The sequence below is a fragment of the Lacerta agilis genome, chromosome 8, assembly GCF_009819535.1.
Source record: "Lacerta agilis isolate rLacAgi1 chromosome 8, rLacAgi1.pri, whole genome shotgun sequence".
NCBI lineage: Eukaryota > Metazoa > Chordata > Lepidosauria > Squamata > Lacertidae > Lacerta > Lacerta agilis.
The window spans coordinates 75,783,863-75,805,065 of record NC_046319.1 but is presented as its reverse complement, the minus strand read 5'-3'; the positions used below and the strand labels follow the sequence as shown (position 1 = coordinate 75,805,065).

General features: G+C 48.1%; 1 protein-coding gene across 2 annotated transcripts in view; it reads right to left on the bottom strand.

The window, feature by feature from the left end:
* Window positions 1–4,743: 4,743 nt before the first annotated feature.
* The window catches only part of CLPTM1 (CLPTM1 regulator of GABA type A receptor forward trafficking), a 29,880-nt gene continuing 13,420 nt past the window's right edge, over window positions 4,744–21,203 (bottom strand). For both annotated transcript variants that reach the window (XM_033158390.1, XM_033158391.1), the window contains exons 3-14: window positions 18,084–18,207; window positions 17,228–17,386; window positions 16,158–16,275; window positions 14,474–14,559; window positions 13,176–13,296; window positions 12,344–12,588; window positions 11,610–11,703; window positions 10,747–10,937; window positions 8,122–8,217; window positions 7,265–7,400; window positions 6,183–6,350; window positions 4,744–5,601 (exon numbers count right to left, since the gene is read on the bottom strand). In XM_033158390.1, the coding sequence (XP_033014281.1) occupies window positions 5,285–5,601; window positions 6,183–6,350; window positions 7,265–7,400; window positions 8,122–8,217; window positions 10,747–10,937; window positions 11,610–11,703; window positions 12,344–12,588; window positions 13,176–13,296; window positions 14,474–14,559; window positions 16,158–16,275; window positions 17,228–17,386; window positions 18,084–18,207 (1,855 nt within the window). In that variant the 3' untranslated portion in view covers window positions 4,744–5,284. The remainder of the gene's footprint in view (window positions 5,602–6,182; window positions 6,351–7,264; window positions 7,401–8,121; window positions 8,218–10,746; window positions 10,938–11,609; window positions 11,704–12,343; window positions 12,589–13,175; window positions 13,297–14,473; window positions 14,560–16,157; window positions 16,276–17,227; window positions 17,387–18,083; window positions 18,208–21,203) is intronic.

The window sequence follows — 21,203 nt, the reverse complement described above, 5'->3', positions numbered from 1 at the left end:
ATATGAAAATGCTTCATAATTTGATGTTTTCAGGAGTCTCTCTTCCTCCCCAGTCTCTGTAACTGGGCAGAGGGGAGAAGCTAGCTTTTGTTTTTTTAAAAAGTGAAAGCAGTTGTCCTCAAGATCCTAATGAGTATCTTGGCTGCAGAGTTATGTGTATAGGTGCACACGTTTGAACATGTGACAACCCAATTATTTTACACCTTTCGACACTTACCGGTAATGCATGTGAAGAGTGAACATTAAAGGGGGGGGGGAGCTTAAGTAAATTAATGCTAAATATTTAGGCTCGGAAGTCCAGAACTTACTCTGTGACGCTGCCTATTAAGACAAATCTGGCATTAAATATGGAAGCAGCAGCTTGCATCAAGGGGAGGGGGTTTAAATATCTAAATTTGTGAGTGAAATGGGTTTTAGGTCTGCCAGGAAACTGCATCCTCTGTCCCGGAAACATTTCCCCTTCTTCTCAGGTCAGGGCAGAAAACAGCCATGATTTTGACTCCCAGGTGGAGGGAAAGGCACTCGGCATAATCTCAGAGGCACCCTTATTGTTCCTGTTCCTGTTCTAGGCACTGTCATGTTAATCACAGCTCGTAGTTGAGCCCTGTTTCAAATTACAGCGCAGAGTGAGGGCTAGACTGTGCCTTTTCTAACGGACAAGTCATCCTCTACAAAAAAAAATTCTGCCACTATCCCTCATGAAAGAGGACGGTTTCTGGCAAAGAATTTCTGGGCACGGCCGCGTGGAGCCAAGTTTTGTCTGTTTCTCCTTTCGGTGGGTCATGACTAAACCCATTTCCTCCCCTCAGTTATTGTAAACAGATTAACAGAGTCCTCCTCAGTTCCATCATTGCAACCCTCAAAGGCTGGAAACTGGGCTAAAAAAATGTATTCTGGCCCCTCTTTCTTTCTCTCTCACATGCAGGGCACTGTTACCTTGTGAGAAAAGGCAATGCCCTCCAATTTAGTTACCTGTACCCAGGTTGGAGAAGCATTAGGCCTTGATGTTGAACTCCAACTCCCATCAGCCCAGGGCAGCATGGCTCACAGTGAGGCATGATGGGAGTTGGGGTCCAATAGCACCTGGCGGTTTGACAGGTCCCCTGGCCTGTACTGGGACGGCCATTTTGCTTAGAGGAGGGGTTTTTCTGCCAGGTGCTGCTGGGGCAGGAAAATTTGCCCCGGCTAAAACCCTTCCTTCTACACATTAATGCAAAAGGGGCAGGAGAGTCCCTTCTCTCTCACACACACATCTGGTCACCCTAGTAGCCGCGGAGGCTGCCAGAAAGACACTCCCAGCGCAAGGCAAAGCCAGATCTTGCTCCGATTCACCAAGAACTTGAGGTCAACAAAACAAGCTGTGAAAATATGAAATTGCAGTGAAGGAGCGAAACCCCTTATGTGTCAAGAGCCTGGGGTTATCTGGGGCCGTTTGGAAAGGAAAAGAGGGCCCTTCTCAGATGGCCTAAACGTTCCGGGTTTCTTTTGCCCAACATCTTCAGATCTTTCCAAGGGCCTCGGGCACAAAATAGAGAATGCCATTTCCAACACAGGCTTTCTCTCTCTCTCTCTGTGTGTGTGTGCGCACGTACAGCTGTTGACATCTGGTTCCAGATGTTTTCTTCTGCAGCAGCTACATGGAACAGAGCTCCCCGCAAAAGGCCACAACTTGGCATGTTTTGTGGAACAGCCCAGGGGAATTGGGAGACGCCCTACAAGTTTGCCATGTGAAAAAACCTTGTCGGCCCCTCTCCACAAAATATGGGGAGCCTATCTAACCACACCCCGAAACACTTCTTCTGTATTTTGGAAGAGTGATTGGATGTTGCATTTGCTTATTCCCCAAATGTTTTCTTAAATTCCGCTGCTTGACCCAAAACACCCCTTGCTTCCATTTTCCATTTATCAAAAATAGTTTTGCCCCTTTGAGAGTTCAGGAATGTAGGAAGCACTGCCTTCCAATACCGGGTTAGACTGCCAGTTATTCAGGCTCAAGTTCATCTCCTCTGACGCTAGCAGTGGTTCTTGAGGGGTCTTTCCTGTCACCTATTCCTTTTAACCAGAACCTGAACCTGGGATGTTCTCCATGCAAAGCAAGGACCGGGAACTTCTGGCTCTGCAGCTGTTGCTGTGGTCTTCCAGTTGCATCACCTTTGTAAACCACCCTGTGTGTCTCTTGATGAAGAGTATATAAATCTAATACGCAATGATAACTTGACCACTGGCTGTGCGGACAGGGACTGATGTGAACTGGACTTCAATCACATCTGGATGGCTGCAGATGGTTCATCCCAGCTCTAAGGATGCTTTTAAAATTTTATTTTAAAGGTGCAAGTTGCTACCCTTCAACCTCCTGCATCCTCCCCACTGCCTGCAAGGTCTGTAGAAATCAAACCTTAAATCAGTTCATGGTGGTGGCAGCTCCATCAGAAGTGTTAACAATTCATTGCACACGGCTGAAAAGATCTCCTGCAGCGCTCTTCACTCTCTGCAGCTGGGGTCGCTAACATTACACAGCAATTCTTATTTCTTAAAGCCAAATAAATCCCTGTACATTTTGTACCCGTGCCGGATGGGTTATTGGACTGCAAATTAACGCAGTGTAGAAATGGTCTCTAAAAATGCTGTTATTTCCCCAGTAACCAGAGGTGTGTGAGCAGAGACGGCCATTGCCCAGGCACAGAAACTGGTACTAGGTACAAAACTCAGCATGGTGGGGCTCCTTGCTATACCCTTAAAACAAGTTTCTAGTCCTTAAGGTTGCAAAAAAAGGCTCAGCAGCAACTGGCCAGCACTTGACCAGAGTCTGAGAAACTGTATGGATACAGCAGTGCAGCCGGAGCAGGATTTCCCAATGGTTAAAGCAGCAAAGTATTAATGCTCGTCTCTTTCTCTGTATCCCCTACAAGTTTATACTCCAGCCAGATGGAGTATAAATAATAAAATTATTATTATTCCCAATACAAATGGCAGCATTTAGGAATTAAAACCAGTTAGAAGCTGGTTAAAGCTAAACTATGGTGAGCACACAGGAGAAAGTGCAGCTCCAGAGAGAAAGGGAGGGAATTCACACGGAGGGACCCTGTGGGAAATTGTTAGCCTGATGTTGGTCCTGCGTCCCCCTTCTTCCATGTTCTCCCCCCACCTTCCTTGTGTTCTTTGCAGCAAGGAAAGGGTGCCCCCAATGCCCTTAATCCAAGATAAACCATTAGGATGCCACAAAGCGACAGTCCAGACTCAACACATGCAACTGAGACATTCCTGGAAAGAGCATTCCTGAGGCGTGACTCCCTGCAAGTTTAGCCAAAATGAATTTCCTGCCCTTTATAACGTTAAGGAGAAAGGTTGGTCCCGGGGATGAGGCAGATATTTTAACAGAGGATGGGCCTGGCATGAGGCACCAGAGGCTGCCACTCGCTCCCCTCCAGTCTCCGAATAATCTATAGCCGGGGCTCAGCAAATGCCACTTCTTTGCAGGCCGGCTGCGCGAATGTAAAATTTGGTGCTGCCCACAGAATTCAGGATAGCGGAGTTGCATTTCCAGAGTTGTAAGAACACTTCACGCCGCTGCTTCAGTGGGATTAAGCTACCACATTCCTTCACTTTCGGAGGAAGAAAACAAGGAAGGAAGGAAGGAAGGGACGGAAGGACAGAGGAAGGAAAGCAGCAGCTAGCAGATTTCCTGGTACTGAGCTGCAGAAAAGGTCTATGAGCAAGAGCAGCCCATCTCATAAGGGTGAGACCATCACAAAGCTGCTGGAGGCAAAGCTGTGTGTCTATGAAGCCTCCCCCAGAAAAGTCCACCCACCCAGCATGACCCACATTTTTGGAGGCAGCAGTGCTGCTGCTGGAGGGAGGGAAGCTTTGCTGACCCAAGCAGGAACAGAGCATCCCCACACTGTGATTTAGCCGTTGTAAATCCTAGAAGAGAGCAGCCTAAAAAGAAAAAAAATTGTGTACAGGTCTCCGTAACCTTATTTTAAGTGGGGGGGGGGGAGAGAAGATTGGGGGGGGGGGAGAGAACTCAAATAAGCAAAGGGTTGATGCACCTTACCTTAAAAGGCATTAAAAAAATTGAGGGGAATTTTAAATCTGTGTGGTAAGCTAAACCATGGTTAATGCTAAACCTAACAAACATTAGTGAAAGCCGAAGTGTCTGGCAGATGATCATGCAAAACTTGGTTTACTACAGCACAGTACAGTTAAAAACATCAGTGAGATCAGCCATTCCTTGAGAGCAGTTTGAATTTTTTGTTGCTCTCCACTCCCAGGTCTGGCTGTCGTTGGCTTCTTAACCATACTTTAGGGAGGAGGTCTGGGCTTACAAGTAATGCTAAGCTTTAGGTTAATGATAACTTAAGGTTTGCTAACTATGAACCATGGTTAACAAATGGCCTTTAGCCGTAGTTATCAAGCCACAGTTAAGCAGGCGGGCTAGGTTTATATGTAATGCTAAACCATGGTTGGGCATTATGTGAAAATCAGTGTACAGTTAAGAGACACATCACAGAAATTTACAGCAGATCATCTCCACCCCCTCCCCCAAATAATACTAAAGCCACTGAATATCCCATAGGAAAGGAAGTAATTCACACATAATTAACACTGTGTTAGAAACCTGAATCTTGCTGTTAAATGAAAGCTGAATTTTACACCCAGTGACACATGCACAGTCCTGGAGGAAAATTCCTTACCCTAAAGCCTTGTGAGAAGAAACAGGAGGAGGAAGAAACGGAGGGGTTGTTTGGTGTCTTATTATTTTTAACTTAAAACACCCATATGAATTTATTAAATCCAGAGTCTGTTATTAGAATGTAATGATGAGAAACGGTGTTTTGCTATGTTTTGTTCTGATCATCAGCTCTCTTTATGAAACGGAGACACAACTTGGAGGAAAACTCCTGAATAACAATGTCCTAAATACCCGCACAATGGCATGGAGGTCACAATGATTACTGGTTTGAGTTTTGCTTTTAAACATAGAGATTTACGGAGGAGCGGGGGAAGTGGGTGGGTGAGGTGAGGTTTCTCTCTCATGGATACAGCTTATCACATTGAACTCCACCAACATTTCAAGCGGTCTTCCTCCCACCCCACCCCGGCCCCTCCCGAAAACCCACCCCAGCCGCCGCCACGAGTTTACTGGAATAGAAAATAAAACGCTTTGGACCCTGGAGGGCCGAAGCAACTCTGCATGTCTCCCCCACCCATTTTGCTTTCTGTCCATTATCCAACAGTGAGAGTGTCAGGTTAGGGATCTTAAAAAATAAAACGCGGGAACAGGTTAATCCTTCTTCTTCTCCTCCACCGTTTTCGAAGGGAGTGCTTCGGCCACGGCGTCTGGCAAGCTCGCCGAGGTGGCTGCGGGAATGTCGCCGGCTCCCCTCTCCGTCGCTGCTGCAAGGGCACCGTTTGCCGGGCCCTCCGTTATCGCCCTGACGGCCCTGTTGGCCAGCACTGCAGGGCCACCGTCCTGCTGAGCAACGCTCGGCGTCGCGGTCCGAGATACTTGGTCATCCCCGCTGATCCCGAACTCGTTGACGCGGGTCGGATCCACCCGGTAGATCCACCGCTGGTAGAGGTAAATGAAGAAAACGACATCTATGGGAGGAGGAGGAAAGGCCAGGCGTTACAACAGGGTAGGAGAGAGCGGGGCCCTTTGGCTCGGAGGTTTCCATAGATTTGTCCAAGGATCGCAGAATTGTAGAGTTGGAAGGGACCACGAAGGTCCTCTAGTCCAACCCCCTGTAATGCAGGAATCTTTTGCCCACGACTGAGATTAAGAGGCTCTTGCTCTACTGAATGAGCTACGTCAGACCTCTTAGAAGCCAGTTTGGCACATTTATTTAATATTTCCAAAAATATTTATATATATTTATATAATGCAGGAACCTGTATGCTTACAGAAGTCTGCACATTGTCCGGGAAACACTCAACAGAATCACAGATTTGTACAGCTGGAAGGGACCACCAGGGTCATCCAGCCCAATGCCCTGCAGCGCAGGAATCTTTTGCCCAATGTGGGGTTCGAACCCATGATCCTGAGATTAAGGTTCTCATGCTCTACCAACTGAGATATCATTGGTTCAGGGTGGGCGGTCATAGAAAAAGCCCCCCCCCCCTGAAATACGCAGGAGGCAGGGTGGGAGAATACGATGAGATGCAGGAGGGAGAGAAATTACCGTCTCGAAGGCAGCCTATTCTGTACATCATGGGCATTTTTATGACAAAGGCAAACAGGTCGTCGATGAAGGTGTTGAGGGCTTTGTAGGTAAGCATCCGCCAGGGCAGGTGGGCAACAGACTTCAGCTTGTAGTTGATGAACAGCTGAGGCGTCATGGTGATGAAGCCTGGGAGGGGGGACAGGGCAGGGCGCAAAAAAAAAAGAAGGCAGGCAGGAAAAGAAAAAGTCAACGCTGTAGTAGTTAACACAGAAATCAGCAACCTTTTCTGACCAGTGGATGCACTTCCAAGTACTGACAGTGTCCTGGCGCGGGGTGGATGACAAAACACAAAATTAGAGACACAGCCATTCCCGGGAATCTTTTGCTTACCAGGGGAACTCAACTATGTCCTGCTGGTCCAGATTGTGGAGATCAAACAATATTGATTACACACACACACACACAGAGCGGCTGATTGTGTTGCTGTCTAATAGGCACAGGGAGCATTCCTTAGTACCAGGAAAAATATACAAGGTAGCCAAACCACCCCCACTCTCATTTCTGTTATTTTTTATTGATTATAGTTTAGAAATTATTTATTGTAATTGCGAAGAGTGAATTCTTGTTTAATTATTATCTGCTGACCTTTAATTTTATTGTGTACTATTGTATCCTAATGGATTATTGAATGTTACTTTATTTAATATAAGTTCCTTATTTTAAAGTTAAGTTTTTATTATGACGTTTTTGCATTGGATCAGATTGTTATAAGGTGCGCAATCTTTGTTGTTTTTTCAACATAGAAACCATCAACCGCCTTGTGCGTAGTAATATAGAAAGGCGGTATGCAAATTAAAACTGAAAGGAAAGGAAATTTCACAGAAATTGCTTAGGATGTTACTGTGCATTTTGCCCCATAACTTTCTTTCCAGAACAACTAGAGATTTGCTTTTTCTGTTTATCAAAAAAAGAGAGAGAAAGCTTTGGAGTCTGGGGCAACTCTGGCATAATCCATGTGGAAATGCCCAGTTCCACACCTGGGGAGATGCAAGCTGCTGTGCCACACAGAACGCTGCTTTGGGAATACTCCTGTTACTCACCAAAAGTCAGCAGGAACCCATAGAGCATGCTGAGAACCCAGGAGTACCAGCCCTTGTGCTCCATGTAGAGGAGGCTGTAAACAGCGTAGCAACCCAGGAGGGGGAAGAGGATCCAGGAGAGATACCGGAAAGCCATCTGCAAAGGTGAACAAATCGAGACAAGTTCAGAAGGAATGGGAAAGTCCACAATGGGAAAAATCAGAAACGGAGGGAGATCCAGAGGTGCCTGATGTGTTGTTGGTTTTTGGTTGTCATTGCATTTGTTGTAACTAAGCATTTTCATCTGCTTTCAAAGTTGCATTTTAGATTTCTGCAGTTTGCCCCAGGTAAAAAAAGATAAAAGGACCCCTGGACGGTTAAGTCCAGTCAAAGGCGACTCTGGGGTTGCGGCGCTCATCTCGCTTTCAGCTGACAGAGCCGGTGTTTGTCCACAGGCAGCTTTTCTGGGTCATGTGCTGCTTCTGGCGCAACAGAACACTGTGACGGAAGCCAGAGCGCACAGAAACGCCATTTATCTTCCCACCTCAGCGGTACCTATTTATCTACTTGGACCAGTGTGCTTTTGAACTGCTAGGTTGGCAGGAGCTGGGACAGAGCAACGGGAGCTCACCCCGTTGCGGGGATTTGAACCGATGACCTTCTGATTGGCAAGCCCAAGAGGCTCAGTGGTTTAGACCACAGCGCCACCTGCGTCCCTTAGGGTAACTAACTAACAACAACAATAATAATAATAGTAGTAATGACAATAACCAATTCCCTACCTGGTACGCACTTGTACAAATCACCACCATGGAAAATAGCTCCCCTCCCCACAATATCTGGAGAGGACCCTCCCCTGGAGCAGGCGCTACACTCACATCATCATAGACTTTGGTAGACGATTCGATGTACGTCGATTTATCTTTAAAAGTCAAGCGTGGAAGGATCCCGGCAATTTTGTTTTCCCGATCCAGCTGTTGCAGCATTATCCGAGGGAGGAAAGAGCAGAGAGAGGAAAGGCGTTAAGAGACAGACACCGAGGGAAGGGAATCCAGCGAACTTGAAGCAAATGAGGTGAAGCCCAAGATGCAAAGGGAGGCAAAAATTGTCCTCATCCCAGCCCTGCTGATGTGCAGGAAACTAGGATTCCCAAATGCTTTTTTGACCCAACTCCACGTGATGCAGTTGTGGCAGGAACAGCTTAACCTGTTCACACTCAAATTGCCCCAGATCCCAGGCTTTCTCTGAAATCGCTACAAGTCTACCCAGAGTTCTAAGCATCCTGCATAAGCAACAACAACAAAGACTAACGCAATGGTTCTATTACCAAGAGTCTTTTTAAGTAACTCTTGAGCCCTCATACAGAAAAAGCACAAGGGCAGATGAAATAAAGCACAGCTTTGCACAAGGCAGTTAACATGTACTGAAGTTGGTTCTCAGACTGCTTCAAAAAGGGATGCAGGAAATTCAAGGAGGGCAGGGCTATCATAGAATCATAGAGTTGGAAGAGACCACAAGGGCCATCCAGTCCAACCCCCTGCCAAGCAGGAAACACCATCAAAGCATTCCTGACAGATGGTTGTCAAGCCTCTGCTTAAAGACCTCCAAAGAAGGAGACTCCACCACACTCCTTGGTAGCAAATTCCACTGCCGAACAGCTCTCACTGTCAGGAAGTTCTTCCTAGTGTTTAGGTGGAATCTTCTTTCTTGTAGTTTGAATCCATTGCCCCGTGTCCGCTTCCCTGGAGCAGCAGAAAACAACCTTTCACCCTCCTCTATATAACATCCTTTTATATATTTGAACATGGCTATCATATCACCCCTTAACCTTCTCTTCTCCAGGCTAAACATACCCAGCTCCCTAAGCCGTTCCTCATAAGGCATCGTTTCCAGGCCTTTGACCATTTTGGTTGCCCTCTTCTGGACACGTTCCAGCTTGTCAGTATCCTTCTTGAACTGTGGTGCCCAGAACTGGACACAGTATTCCAGGTGAGGTCTGACCGGAGCAGAATATAGTGGTACTATTACTTCCCTTGATCTAGATGCTATACTCCTATTGATGCAGCCCAGAATTGCATTGGCTTTTTTAGCTGCTGCATCACACTGTTGACTCATGTCAAGTTTGTGGTCTACCAAGACTCCTAGATCCTTTTCACATGTACTGCTCTCAAGCCAGGTGTCACCCATCCTGTATTTGTGCCTTTCATTTTTATTGCCCAAGTGTAGTACTTTGCATTTCTCCTTGTTAAAATTCATCTTGTTTGCTTTGGCCCAGTTGTCTAATCTGTTAAGATCATTTTGAAGTGTAATCCTGTCCTCTGGGGTATTAGCCACCCCTCCTAATTTGGTGTCATCTGCAAACTTGATCAGGATGCCCTCAAGCCCATCATCTAAGTCATTGATGAAGATGTTGAATAAGACTGGGCCCAAGACAGAACCCTGTGGCACCCCACTAGTCACATCTCTCCAGGATGAAAAGGAGCCATTGATGAGCACCCTTTGGGTTCGGTCAGTCAGCCAGTTACAAAGCCACTATCAATGGCTCTTAAGTCGCAATGGCCACCTGGAACTCTCAATGTTCAGAGACGCTACGCCACTGGATACCAGTTGCTGGGAAGCAACAGGGTGTGTACGTGTTTCTGGCCCTCTTTGTGAGGAATCTGGTTGACCACTGGATCTGGATGCTGGAGAAGATGAGATGCCGGCTTGATCCAGCGAGGCTTTTCTTTGGTTCCAAACAGCTGGGCTTGCACGCTTACCCAAGTGCTTTCTCTTCTTAGTCAGTCACTGCCAGCTCACGCCCAATCAGTTAGTTTCTTTTGCCCCAATTATTTTACACTTGCTTACATTGAGACAGGACCACAATACCTCAAGGACCGACTCTCCCCATATGAACTGACTCAGGCCCTGTGCTCATCATCCAAAGCCCTTCTTTGTGTGCCTCCGCCACGAGAGGTCCGGAGGGCGGCAACACGAGAGCGGACCTTCTCTGCAGTGGCTCCCCATTTTTGGAATGCTCTCCCCAGGGGGGCTTGCCTGGCACCTTCACTACGTATCTTTAGGTGCCAGGTGAAAACATTCCTCTTCAACCAGGCTTTGGTTCAATTAGCCAGCCTATGGCCTTTTAGACTGTGTGTTACTGTTTTGTTTGCTATTACGCTACATATTCTCATTTATTTTTTTTAATACCACAAACCGCTGTGTGATCCTCCCATTTTACTGGTCATACGCCCAGCTTGGAGAGATCCTTTTGGATCTCATCCCTATTTTTTGTTTTGTTTTAACAACCCAAACTTTGTGTCATCAACAGGTTGGGCCACCTTATGTTCAACTCCAGATCATCTATGAACGTGTCTATCTCTGTTTCTCTCTAGTGGGGGTTGTTCAGTTTTCTGCAGAACCCTGGTTATGCAGGGGGACAAAGCCTATCATTGCTAACGGAAGGTTCTGAGATGAGAGCAGACACCCTCATGCTATAACTGCCCCCCTTGTCCAGCTCTTACCCTGACATCCATAACTTTTGTGATCTTCCAGAGATCAATCAGGAGCCCAATAAAGACGCTGACTTGCACCACAAAGTTAGTTTCGTTGTCCAGGATGTAGAGAAGGACCACGAGTGACTGGAATACTCCAAAGAATACTGAGCGGACAGAGAGCCCCTCTAGGGACTGCCTGCTGTTCCAGAACTGAATATCTAAAAAAGGAAGATGACAAACAGAGGTTTAAAAGGAAAAGAATGCTTTTCACTGAAGCTACTGCCCAATCCTCCAGTAAAAGGTAAAAAGATAAAGGACCCCTGGATGGTTAAGTTCAGTCAAAGGTGACAATGGGGTTGCCGCGCTCGTCTTGCTTTCAGGCTGAGAGAGCCAGCGTTTGTCCACAGGCAGCTTTCCGGGTCATGTAGTCAGCATGACTAAACCGCTTCTGGCGCAATGGAACACTTTGACAGAAGCCAGAGTGCATGGAACGCCGTTAAGCTTCCCGCCGCAGCAGTACCTATTTATCTACTTGCACTGGTGTGTTTTCGAACTGCTAGGTTGGCAGGAGCTGGGACAGAGCAATGGGAGCTCACCCCGTTGCGGGGATTCTAAGTGCCAACCTTCTGACCGGCAAGCCGAAGAGGCTCAGTGGTTTAGACCACAGCCCCACCCGCCTCCCACAATCCTCCAGTACTGCTGGCTAGGCTGGTATCTGGCCAGAGGTGGCTTTGACTTGAAGCACAGAAGGCATTGAGGAGGAAGACAGGCAGCTGCACTAGGGCCTTGCGGCACCCCCCCCCTTTTTACCTTCTAGCTTTAAACAGGTAGGAGCGGAAAAGGGGGTCGGAGAGAGAGAAGAGAAGCTGCTCAATTATTTTGGAACCTACCATTTTTGAAAGCGAGGAATTCGAAAACGCTATGTACAATGGAAACAATAATGGTCAACGCCAGCAGGTATGGATTGGTTTCTAATAGAGCAACCTAGGAGAAAGGAGAAAGAGGGTCTGAGAAAGACTGGCATTTCCAGGGCACCCCCAAAATATACAAAATGAGAAGCACGCTAGTCATATGTAACGTATTTAGCGTTAATTCTGGAAATGTATACTCGATTCTGACCAAACTAAGCCTCCTGATGTTTTTCTGTTGTAGAAGGCTTAGTTTGATCAGAATCGAGTACAGTGGTACCTCTGGTTACGTACTTAACTCGTTCTGGAGGTCCGTTCTTAACCTGAAACTGTTCTTAACCTGAAGCACCACTTTAGCTAATGGGGCCTCCCGCTGCCGCAGCGCTGCTAGAGCACGATTTCTGTTCTTATCCTGAAGCAAAGTTCTTAACCTGAAGCGTTATTTCTGGGTTAGCGGAGTATGTAACCTGAAGCGTATGTAACCCGAGGTACCACTTGTATACATTTCCAGAGTTAATGCTAAATGCATTACTTCTGGCAAACGAGCCACCACAGCTTATGGAGGGCCATGAAAATTTGTGTCCTGAGCCTTGTAGGCTCGTCTACCCATTTACTATCTGAAAGCAAAGGCATGCGCTGGTTGCCAGGTGTGGATTTCCCCCCCCCCAGCTCCCCCCTCCCCGGGAACGGCATTGCTGCCGTCACTCCCTGCTCACCTTCACAGAGTCTTGCTCCTCATCCGACTGCTCGTACAAGTCCTCCCCCAGGAAGTTCCAGGGGGACTTGGTGCTCTGGGCAGCGTACAGCTGCCATCGCCACAGCGACAGCGGGCAGAAGGACAGGCGGAAAGGAAGGCGCTCCAGCGTCTCGTTGATAGGGAAGTAGTCCTTCTGCAAGTTCCAGTAGTCGTTGAAGTACAAGATGGGGTAGTAGTCGCCACTCACCGCGTCAAATTTCACATCTGAAACAAAGAGAGTCCCAAGGGGGGGGGCGTGCTGTGCAGCTGGACCAGGATGCCGCCGAGGCACAGCGGGACACAGAAAAGGAGGAACCCCACAGCCCTGCACCCCAGGTGTCTTCCGCATCTGACAATTTCATAAATTTACGATGTCACAACAACGGCACTGCACCACGGCATGGTTTTCTTTCAAATGAGCTGGCGGTTTGCACAAATATCCTTACACGTAAATATCACTTTCAAAATAATTTTGTGCACCTTTCTCCAGGCTTCGTCTGCCTTCGGGCTTTCCTCTCCCCTCAACACATCCATAAAGAGAAGCAAATTGGGAGCTCGTGGGGGTGGATTAGCACAACCGAAAACTTCCCAACAATCTGAATTTTCAAATTAACCATGCAGGCTGCAAAAGTTGACCGTTCCCCCCCCCCCCACACACACACACTGGGAGGAATTTCCAGGCTGCAGGTTTCAGCCTGAGCTCGTGTGCAAAAGGGAATGAGCCACGGCCATGCTTTTGTTTCTTCTCTCCCCGCTGCAAGTGTATATTGTGACCCGAGCGGCCTGAGGAACTAATTATCTGTTGTCCTTACATTGATCCAGAGGCGGAGGAACACTGCCCTTTACCCATGGTGTGTGGTCATCCACAATGTTGATGGTGAGGTTTGGGTGCCAGTGTGAGATCACCTCCACAGGGCCGTAATCTTCAGCTCTCTGCAACGAAAGCGTAAAGGACTGCAAGCAGTTTCCACATCAAACCCAGCAGCAGGACTGCTGCAGATACATACAGTCAAGGTTTTCAAAGCGATTCTGACCCTATGCTGTCAGAAGGGACGGTTCCTATTCCTGCTTGCTGCTGCAGCCTGGAACATGCTTGGAGATGCCAAGGAAGAGGCCCTCTAATTAGCTCTACCAGAAGTCACGGGCTTGCAGAAGAAGCCAACATGCTTGACAAAGGCCTCTGGCTAGCCTTAGGCACAGCACAGCCCTTCTAAGTGGCAGCCGGAGGGGTCTCAGCACTCACTCTATTGAAAGTGACACAGGTGTGACCAGCAAAGCTTTATTTTGAACAGGGGTGCTGGAGGCTGGGCTGAGAGAGTCCCCACAAATTATGATGTCGGCTCCACGCAAGAAGTGCGGCTTTAATATAGCGCTCCTGCTCACTTGCCAACACCCCCCAAAGGCTCTATGTGGATGGCAGGGAGCCAAAATCAGCCCCAAAGGCGCTCTCCCCGCCGACTCCCTCCCCATTACGTAAGAATTCATCTAGCCCAGCATCCTGTTCCCAACAGCGTGCAGCCAGATGCTTCTGGGCAGACCACAGGCAAGCCTCAACTCATCACTTTAAACATTTTCCCCCAGCATGAGCCACAAAACCTCGGTTTGCAAAGAGCTCTTTTCCAGACCAAGCGTTTCAATAAAAACCCAGGCTTTTACTGTAGTGGTTCATAATAGATTTCCTCCCTGCCTTCATCTCACCCCACCCTGTCCAATATTATCTTTCCAGCACTATAAATACACGAGAACGGTTCATGGAATTTCCCACCCCCCACTTCAGAAGAAAGACGGCAGGTGGAGGGTTTTTGGCGTATTATGAAGTGAGGAACTGAAAGGAATGATGGAAATAGTTCTGCAACATTAAGCATAGTGATTTGGCCACCAATGTTGATTTGTCAGAGGCTCAGCACTGCCAAGGAGCCTTGGGCTGCCAACCTCACAATCCGGGAAGGCTGAATTATGGAGACAGAAAGAATGGAGGTGTGCTAGCCAGAAGCCCTGTGGGACTGTGCCCACTGGGAAGGGGGGGGGGAACCTGTGACCTTGACAGCTAGAGAAGGACGGAGAGGGGAGGGTGATATGCAGGGGGTCTGGGATAAGAAGCAATTGTTACTTTTATCATTTCAGGATCCGCTTCTGTCTCCCCCGTGAGCAGATTCTTGGTTTTCTGGAACCGTCTGCGCTTATACTTATTTACCACTGCAAAAAAGAAAGGGGAAGGAAAGGTGAGCAGATGCAAAACTCTACTAGCAGCTAAAGCTAGACAGCAGCATTATCCTGAACCTGAGAACTACAAGCATGTAGCTTCTATCCCTCACGGTCGTTGTCATTGTTATTTACTGCATTTGCCAGTCACTTTGCACAAAAGAAAAAAATCCTAAAGTGAACCAAGTTCAATAAATACAGACCTTAAAACGATGAACAATGCATAAAAGGCTTATTCAGCAATATGCTGGGAGAAGTCCCACACACCTCAGTAAAATATGAACACCGCTGAAGGAGGCAATGACCAAAGGCCTGAGTGAGCGAAAAGGTCTCAGTCTGGCACTTAACAAGTGACAATGATGGGGCTGGGCACATCTCCCTGGGGAGAGGATTCCACAGACGGGGCCACCACTGAAAAGGCCTGCTCTCATGCAGCCACTTCCCACTCCACCCTCAGGTAGGGCACACAGAGAAGGGCCTCTGATGCAGGGGAGGGGGTGTTCCTCATATACTCTTGCACAGCGGCAATAATACAGTAAAAAAAAAAAAGGAGCAGCAAACCCCTCTCCGCAAATACACATCTACCAAAAAGGAGAAGGAACAAGTCCAACGCAGTTATGCTTTTCTGTTTTTATGGGTGTATAATATCAATGAATTGCTTGGTTCCTTCGCTCCCCTTCCCATCACTACTATTCTGTCCCAGGGCGGCACCACAAAAATAAAAGGTGAGTTGGCAGGAAATTTACAGGTTTTTATTTTTTTGCACTCAGCAATACATAGCATAGGACCTGCAAAACTAACTCTGAGATCAGAATTTTCGGTTTTCAGGTGCAGACTTTTAGGGGTACGGAACATGCTCACTAGTGCTGCACTTAGCACTTGAATTTATACAAGATTTGGAAAGTTCCAGTAAGAATTGCCCCTGCAGAATATAGGCTCTTGCTCATGGGTTCAAATCCCTCCCTTGCCTTTTCCAAATGTTACAAAACACACACACGCACACACACACACTGCTTTGCTGAAAACCAGCGGCGTTTCCATAGGGCTCCAACCACTGAACGAAAATATACCGAAATGCATGCTCAAATATGAGAGAACACACACCACGAACCATACTGAATTCCGGCGTAGGGAGAGGGAACCCCCCACCCACCCATCCATTATCACAGCAAATATGCACTGGAAATCTGCAACTCGCTGCAGCTTCCTAGCATGTGGCTACCAAAGATGTTTGCAGGATTGCAGTTCCCCACCAAGCGTCACCATGTTGACTGCGCAGACATGCATCAGCCACATAAAGGACAAGGCAGCCCCAGTAGCACTCAAGCCCCTATCATCGCCCCAGGGTGGTTGGAGGGAAAGAGAGAGAGAGGGAGGAGAGAGAGAGAGAGAGAGAGAGAGAGAGGAAATTTATCACTTACTGGAATTGGGAATGGGGGCCTCAGTGGGGCAAGTGGCAGGATGTGGCAAGAAGGCGAGGAACTAGGTGCCCTGGGGGAAGGGGGGAGAACAGTGCTGAGTGCAGACATCTCTACCCACAACCACCGGCTGCAGCCTCCCGGCAAAAAGAGAGGGACGGGGGGAAGGCTTACTTCGAGACGTGTGGACCGTGGCGAGTCGCCTGTACAGGTTCTTCTGTTTCGGATCGGGGTGGAACCCGCTCTTCGTAAAATACACGTGGATGTACATGGAACCGTTGTGCTGAACGCTCTGGGGGAAAAAACACCAACGCAATAGGATTACTGGCCTCATCCATTTTACTGAAACATTTTTTTTGGGGGGGGGACACACAACACAGCAAGGAAGTGGTCAAGGAAGCCACAGCTGTTGGATTAATACTAATAAGTTTTATGTTGCCCATCTGACTGGGTTGCTGCAGGCACTCTGGGAGGCTTCCAGCAAAATATAAAAACACAAGCTCACTCCTAATGTTAAGGATCGTCCGCCTTAAAATGTCAAACAGTAGTTCTGGCATCTCCTTCCTTCCCCTCTCCCGCTTTGCCCTCTACCCTCCAAGCCTTCTCTGAGCACCTAGCATTTTAAAAGGCCAAAGACGGAAAGCTTCCCCCAGACCCGTCCTGTGCTGCATCCTTGTCTTCCAAGAGGGCTTCACCATTCAAATTGCGAGAGCCGGTCAGATGTGGGGAACCTTTGGTGATCCAGTTGTTCCAGAACTACAACTCCCATCCTCCTTGGCCACGGCTGCTGGGCCTGATGGGAGTTGTAGTTTACAACATGTGGAAGACCTAAGGTTTTCCCACACTTGGGCTTGGAGCTTGGGTAAGACTTTTGAGGTGCTAGAATGGAGTGATACCCCTATTTACATTCATAAAGGATCACAACCACTAATGGCTTTTAAATCAGTACTGGACATTAAGACAGTGGGTCACACCAGTCTCTCTCTCTCTCTCTCTTAGCGCTATAATCTCTTGTTAACATAGAGGAATTACTGTCTCTAACATGGAAGGGGAGATGCTTCCTAGTCCAGTCCAGGCAATGTATTTCTTAATGCAGTTTTGCTTCTGGTGTCTGGAGATGGAGAGTACCCTTAAGCACAGGCAGCCCAATGCTGGCAAGTAGGGAGAAAAGAGATCTGCAGCCAGGGGCTTGGCTCGAGTGCAGCTGGAGAGCAGCCGGCCAGTGACATGCGTTGCTCACGCACCTCTGGAATATCTAACTCTCCGTAGTGTTCATAGCACCCGTCGGAATTCTCGCCACTGGTCCAGTCCCCATAGACAAGATCCCGCTGCTCCCAAAACAACGCAGAGGTAGCGTTGAAATCTGTAAAGTGCTCATGCTCTGATATATAGACATGAAGATCCTGCAGGGAGAAGAGAAGAGCATTATTTGAGGCAGGGAAGTCTACATCATGGGCTGCAATAAAGGAATATACCCAGGCAAACGTTCAGCTTCTTTACTGTTACGATGATCAGGGTTTACTGTAATCCCTCAGCAGTGCCGGGGGGGGGGGGAATCGGCTACCCAGGAATCACAGCTTTCATTCAAGAGGAAAAGCAATTTTCTAGCCACCCTCATGGCTGCAAAGGTACACTGAACAGCACGTGGGCAATGCCTGCTCAATTTTCAGGTTGCTGGTGAGTTGCTGTGCAAGACTTCTAGTAGTAGTGACAGAACAAAAGATGCATCATGTTAAAATTAGTGGATGATGCCGTGGAGCAAAAGTTTTGAGTAATTCTTTCTTATGTACCGGTAATTGACAGACAAAGAATTGGAAGCCCTCTTTCTTTTCTTTTGTCTCTTTTCCCCCTTTAAACAATTTTGTCGTGTCAAAAAAGCTTCAATAAAAAATTTATGCAGTACAGTAAAACTGGCAGAACACAATACACAGAATGAGAGAAATGCTGCAAATCTGCTCAGCTTCCGTGATTTCTGCAGGCTGCAAAATTTTTATCCAGATCATACAGGCACGTAATTGTACTTTTACATACTGAGCGCATACTTGTTTACACTTTGCAAACTTTGGGGCCCAGCTAACCCAAGTTCCGGGTCACGCTTACCATTAAAGTGTCTTTAGGAAAGAGATTGCGGCTGGGCGCCCTGGGTGCTCCGCCAGTGGTGGTTGGATCCTGTGGTGCCGGCCCACGACGGAACCAACTGCTGATGGCCCAAATGATAAAGATCCTTTGTGGGGGGGAGAGATAAAAGTAGAAAATCAATACAAGACGCAGTTATAAGCTGGCCGTTCCTTCTAGAGGCAGCTACTGGACAAAGAAATTGCTAACAGAACAGCCTCAACATTAAAGAGAAGCTTCCTGAAGATGAACTTGCGTCAAATATCATAACTTTGCTTGTTCGCAGGGGCCATACTTTGAACTAAACAAAAGGGCTGAAGGGCCAGACACAATGGCTCCACCCCCTGGCACCTTCCCCCAAAGACCTCTTAAACCCCTTGCTCCCAAAATCAAGAGCAGCAAGTGAGTGGGCAGAGCTTACTGGGAAGCAGGCAAACCGGAGCAGGTAAGAGATTTACCTGAGTTTTGCAGGGGAGAAGGGACAGCAAAAGTCTGTTGCATGTATTGTCTCCCTTTTCTCCCCAAGTCCTTGGTGGGAATGGCAATAATGTGGGACTCTGGGTCAGAGGTTCTGCTGGTGGCACAATGGGAAGCCCTAGGGGCCTTAAACTAGAGAAACTGTGAGAGCTGTAGCATCCGTACTAACCTTGCAAACAGTTGCCAGGAGGCTGCCGGCAACACCAACCTCCCTGGCCACTCCTTTGGCACCCACTGCTGGTGTCCACGAGACTTTATCTCAGCCCTTTAAAGCCAGAACAACCAGCAGTGGGGCAGCCTAACTATATTGCTCTCCCTTGCCCTTGCCAGATGACAGGAGCGAGCCAGCAGTAAATCACACAGGGCAAGTTGGAGTTGACTCTTTCTTAGCAAAACAGGATCTGTATAGGAGTGCCGGGCCTAATGAGCGCAGCAAGCTATCACTGGCAGGTCTTGCCCCCATGAAGCAGTTGACTGAAGATCCCTGCCTCCCAAGAGCTGCCTAAGTTCCCTCCTATCTAGGGTCTTCTCCAAGCAATCTGAGACTACACCTGCATGAAGCTATGCTCCACCCTCTTCATGCCTCTTCTGGTTCTGGATGGGGAGAAACCTGTGACTCTTCACCAGCCTGGCTCCTCTCCACCTCTTGGCCTGCCTGCTCTCCTTCTTCTGGACTTCCCTCTGCCACACACTCCCCCCCGATCACGAAGCCCTGTTACCTCTTCAGCTTCTGACACCTCCTCTTCCCAGTCTTCTCCCTCTGACCACTCATTGCCGTCCCACCACCAATCCCCGGGCTCTGAGCCTTCTTCCCTCGGGGCTTCCCCGGCTGGTTCCTCCCACCATGCCGCAGCGTTCAACCAGTCCAGGGAAAAAAGAAACACACACCTCTAATGGATTGGCATTATTTTCCTGCCCCCTGAAGCCCTCCGCCATGGTAGCACTGCACTGTCCTTTCTCTTGACGTGAACACAAGACTCAAGGAGATTGGCTGCAGGAGAGAGGACGCCCCACAACCTGCCCCAAATGCACCTCTGATACAGTAGTCAGCCATTTATACCAGTTCCCCTCTGGTTCCTACAAAAAAGAGCTGGAGAAAAGAGAGTACAGTGGTGCCCCGCTAGACGAATGCCTCGCTAGATGAAAAACTCGCTAGACGAAGGCATTTGTGTAGCGGAAGGATGCCCCGCAAGACGAAAAAGTCTATGGGGCTGCCTCGCAGGACGAATTTTTTTCCCCGTCTAGCGAAAACCGCGGTTTGCATTGCCGCTTTGCTAGACGAAAAAACCGCCAGACGGAAATATTCGCAGAACGATTTATTTTCGTCTAGCGGGGCACCACTGTATATGTACCTGGCTCTCTGTTCACTGTGTTTACACTGTGTCAAATTGGTAAAAAGCAGAAGCTGAGGCTTCCCTCCCTCCCTCGCCCGTTCTTATTTAAACCCCATCTCCCGATGTCCCTTTCTATTAAACTCCTTCCTCCAATGCTACCATCTGAGCTAACTCTGCTTCTGCAATATCCTTTGGGGAGGCAGGCGGAGAGATACCATCAGCAGAACGGAATGCAGCATGCCCTTCTCAATGTGCACCTTCTTTCCTGTTACTGCTAACATTTTACATGCAAAGGTAATACACACGTGCGCACACAGAGCATGCACTGCCACCACCCCCAACTCAAAGGATACAAAAGCTCTGCACTGAGAACTTGCTGTTGCTTTTAAGTTGCTTCCAAATCAACTTTGTAATACAGTGGTACCCTGGGTTACAAACACCTCGGGTTACAGACTCCGCTAACCCAGAAGTAGTACCTCGGGTTACAAACTTTGCCCCAGGATGAGTATGGAAATCGCATGCCGGGGGCACGGCAGCAGCGGGCAGCCCCATTAGCAAAAGTGTGCCTCAGGTTAAGAATGGTTTCAGGTTAAGAACGGACCTCCGGAACGAATTACGTTCGTAACCCAAGGTACCACTGTATCTGTTTCAGCACTTGCTGTGTTGAGGATTGGCAAGCAGTCTAATAATACATCTACATCATCGTCATCATTAAAAGCAATAATTACTTTTGTATCCTGCCTTCCCCCTCCAAGGAACTTGGAATGCCAATATGTTTGTTTCCTTGCATTTAATCCTCGTACAGCCACCCAGTGAAGGTGGGACAGGAAGGTAGAAAATGGCCCAAGGTCCCCCGGAGAAATTCCAGCTGAGTGGGAATTTAAATACATTTTGGCCCCCTTTGAAACCTCACTTTTCTTTGGCGGAGGATTTACTCACTTTTTTCTTTCTTTCTTACGCCTATACTGCCCTCCAGAAGAACTTTCAGGTTTACTGCAGATCATTTATATAAGGGGTGGGAGACCTTTTTGGCCCAGTGAACCAGATCTTCCTCTCCCCACCCAGCAGGCCAACTATCACAGGTGGGTGGGATCGCCCACCTTCTAACGGTTTGGCCTCATGTCATATGATTGACAGGTGGGCAGTTCCACCCACCTGGCAACATTGGCTGGCAAGGTGACCAAGCAGGAGTGAACTCCCCACACATTAGATGATGCTCGGGGAGTTCAATCCTGTTTTGTGCAGCGGAGTCTCTTCCTTCCACCCACACCATGTCACATACGACATCAGGTGT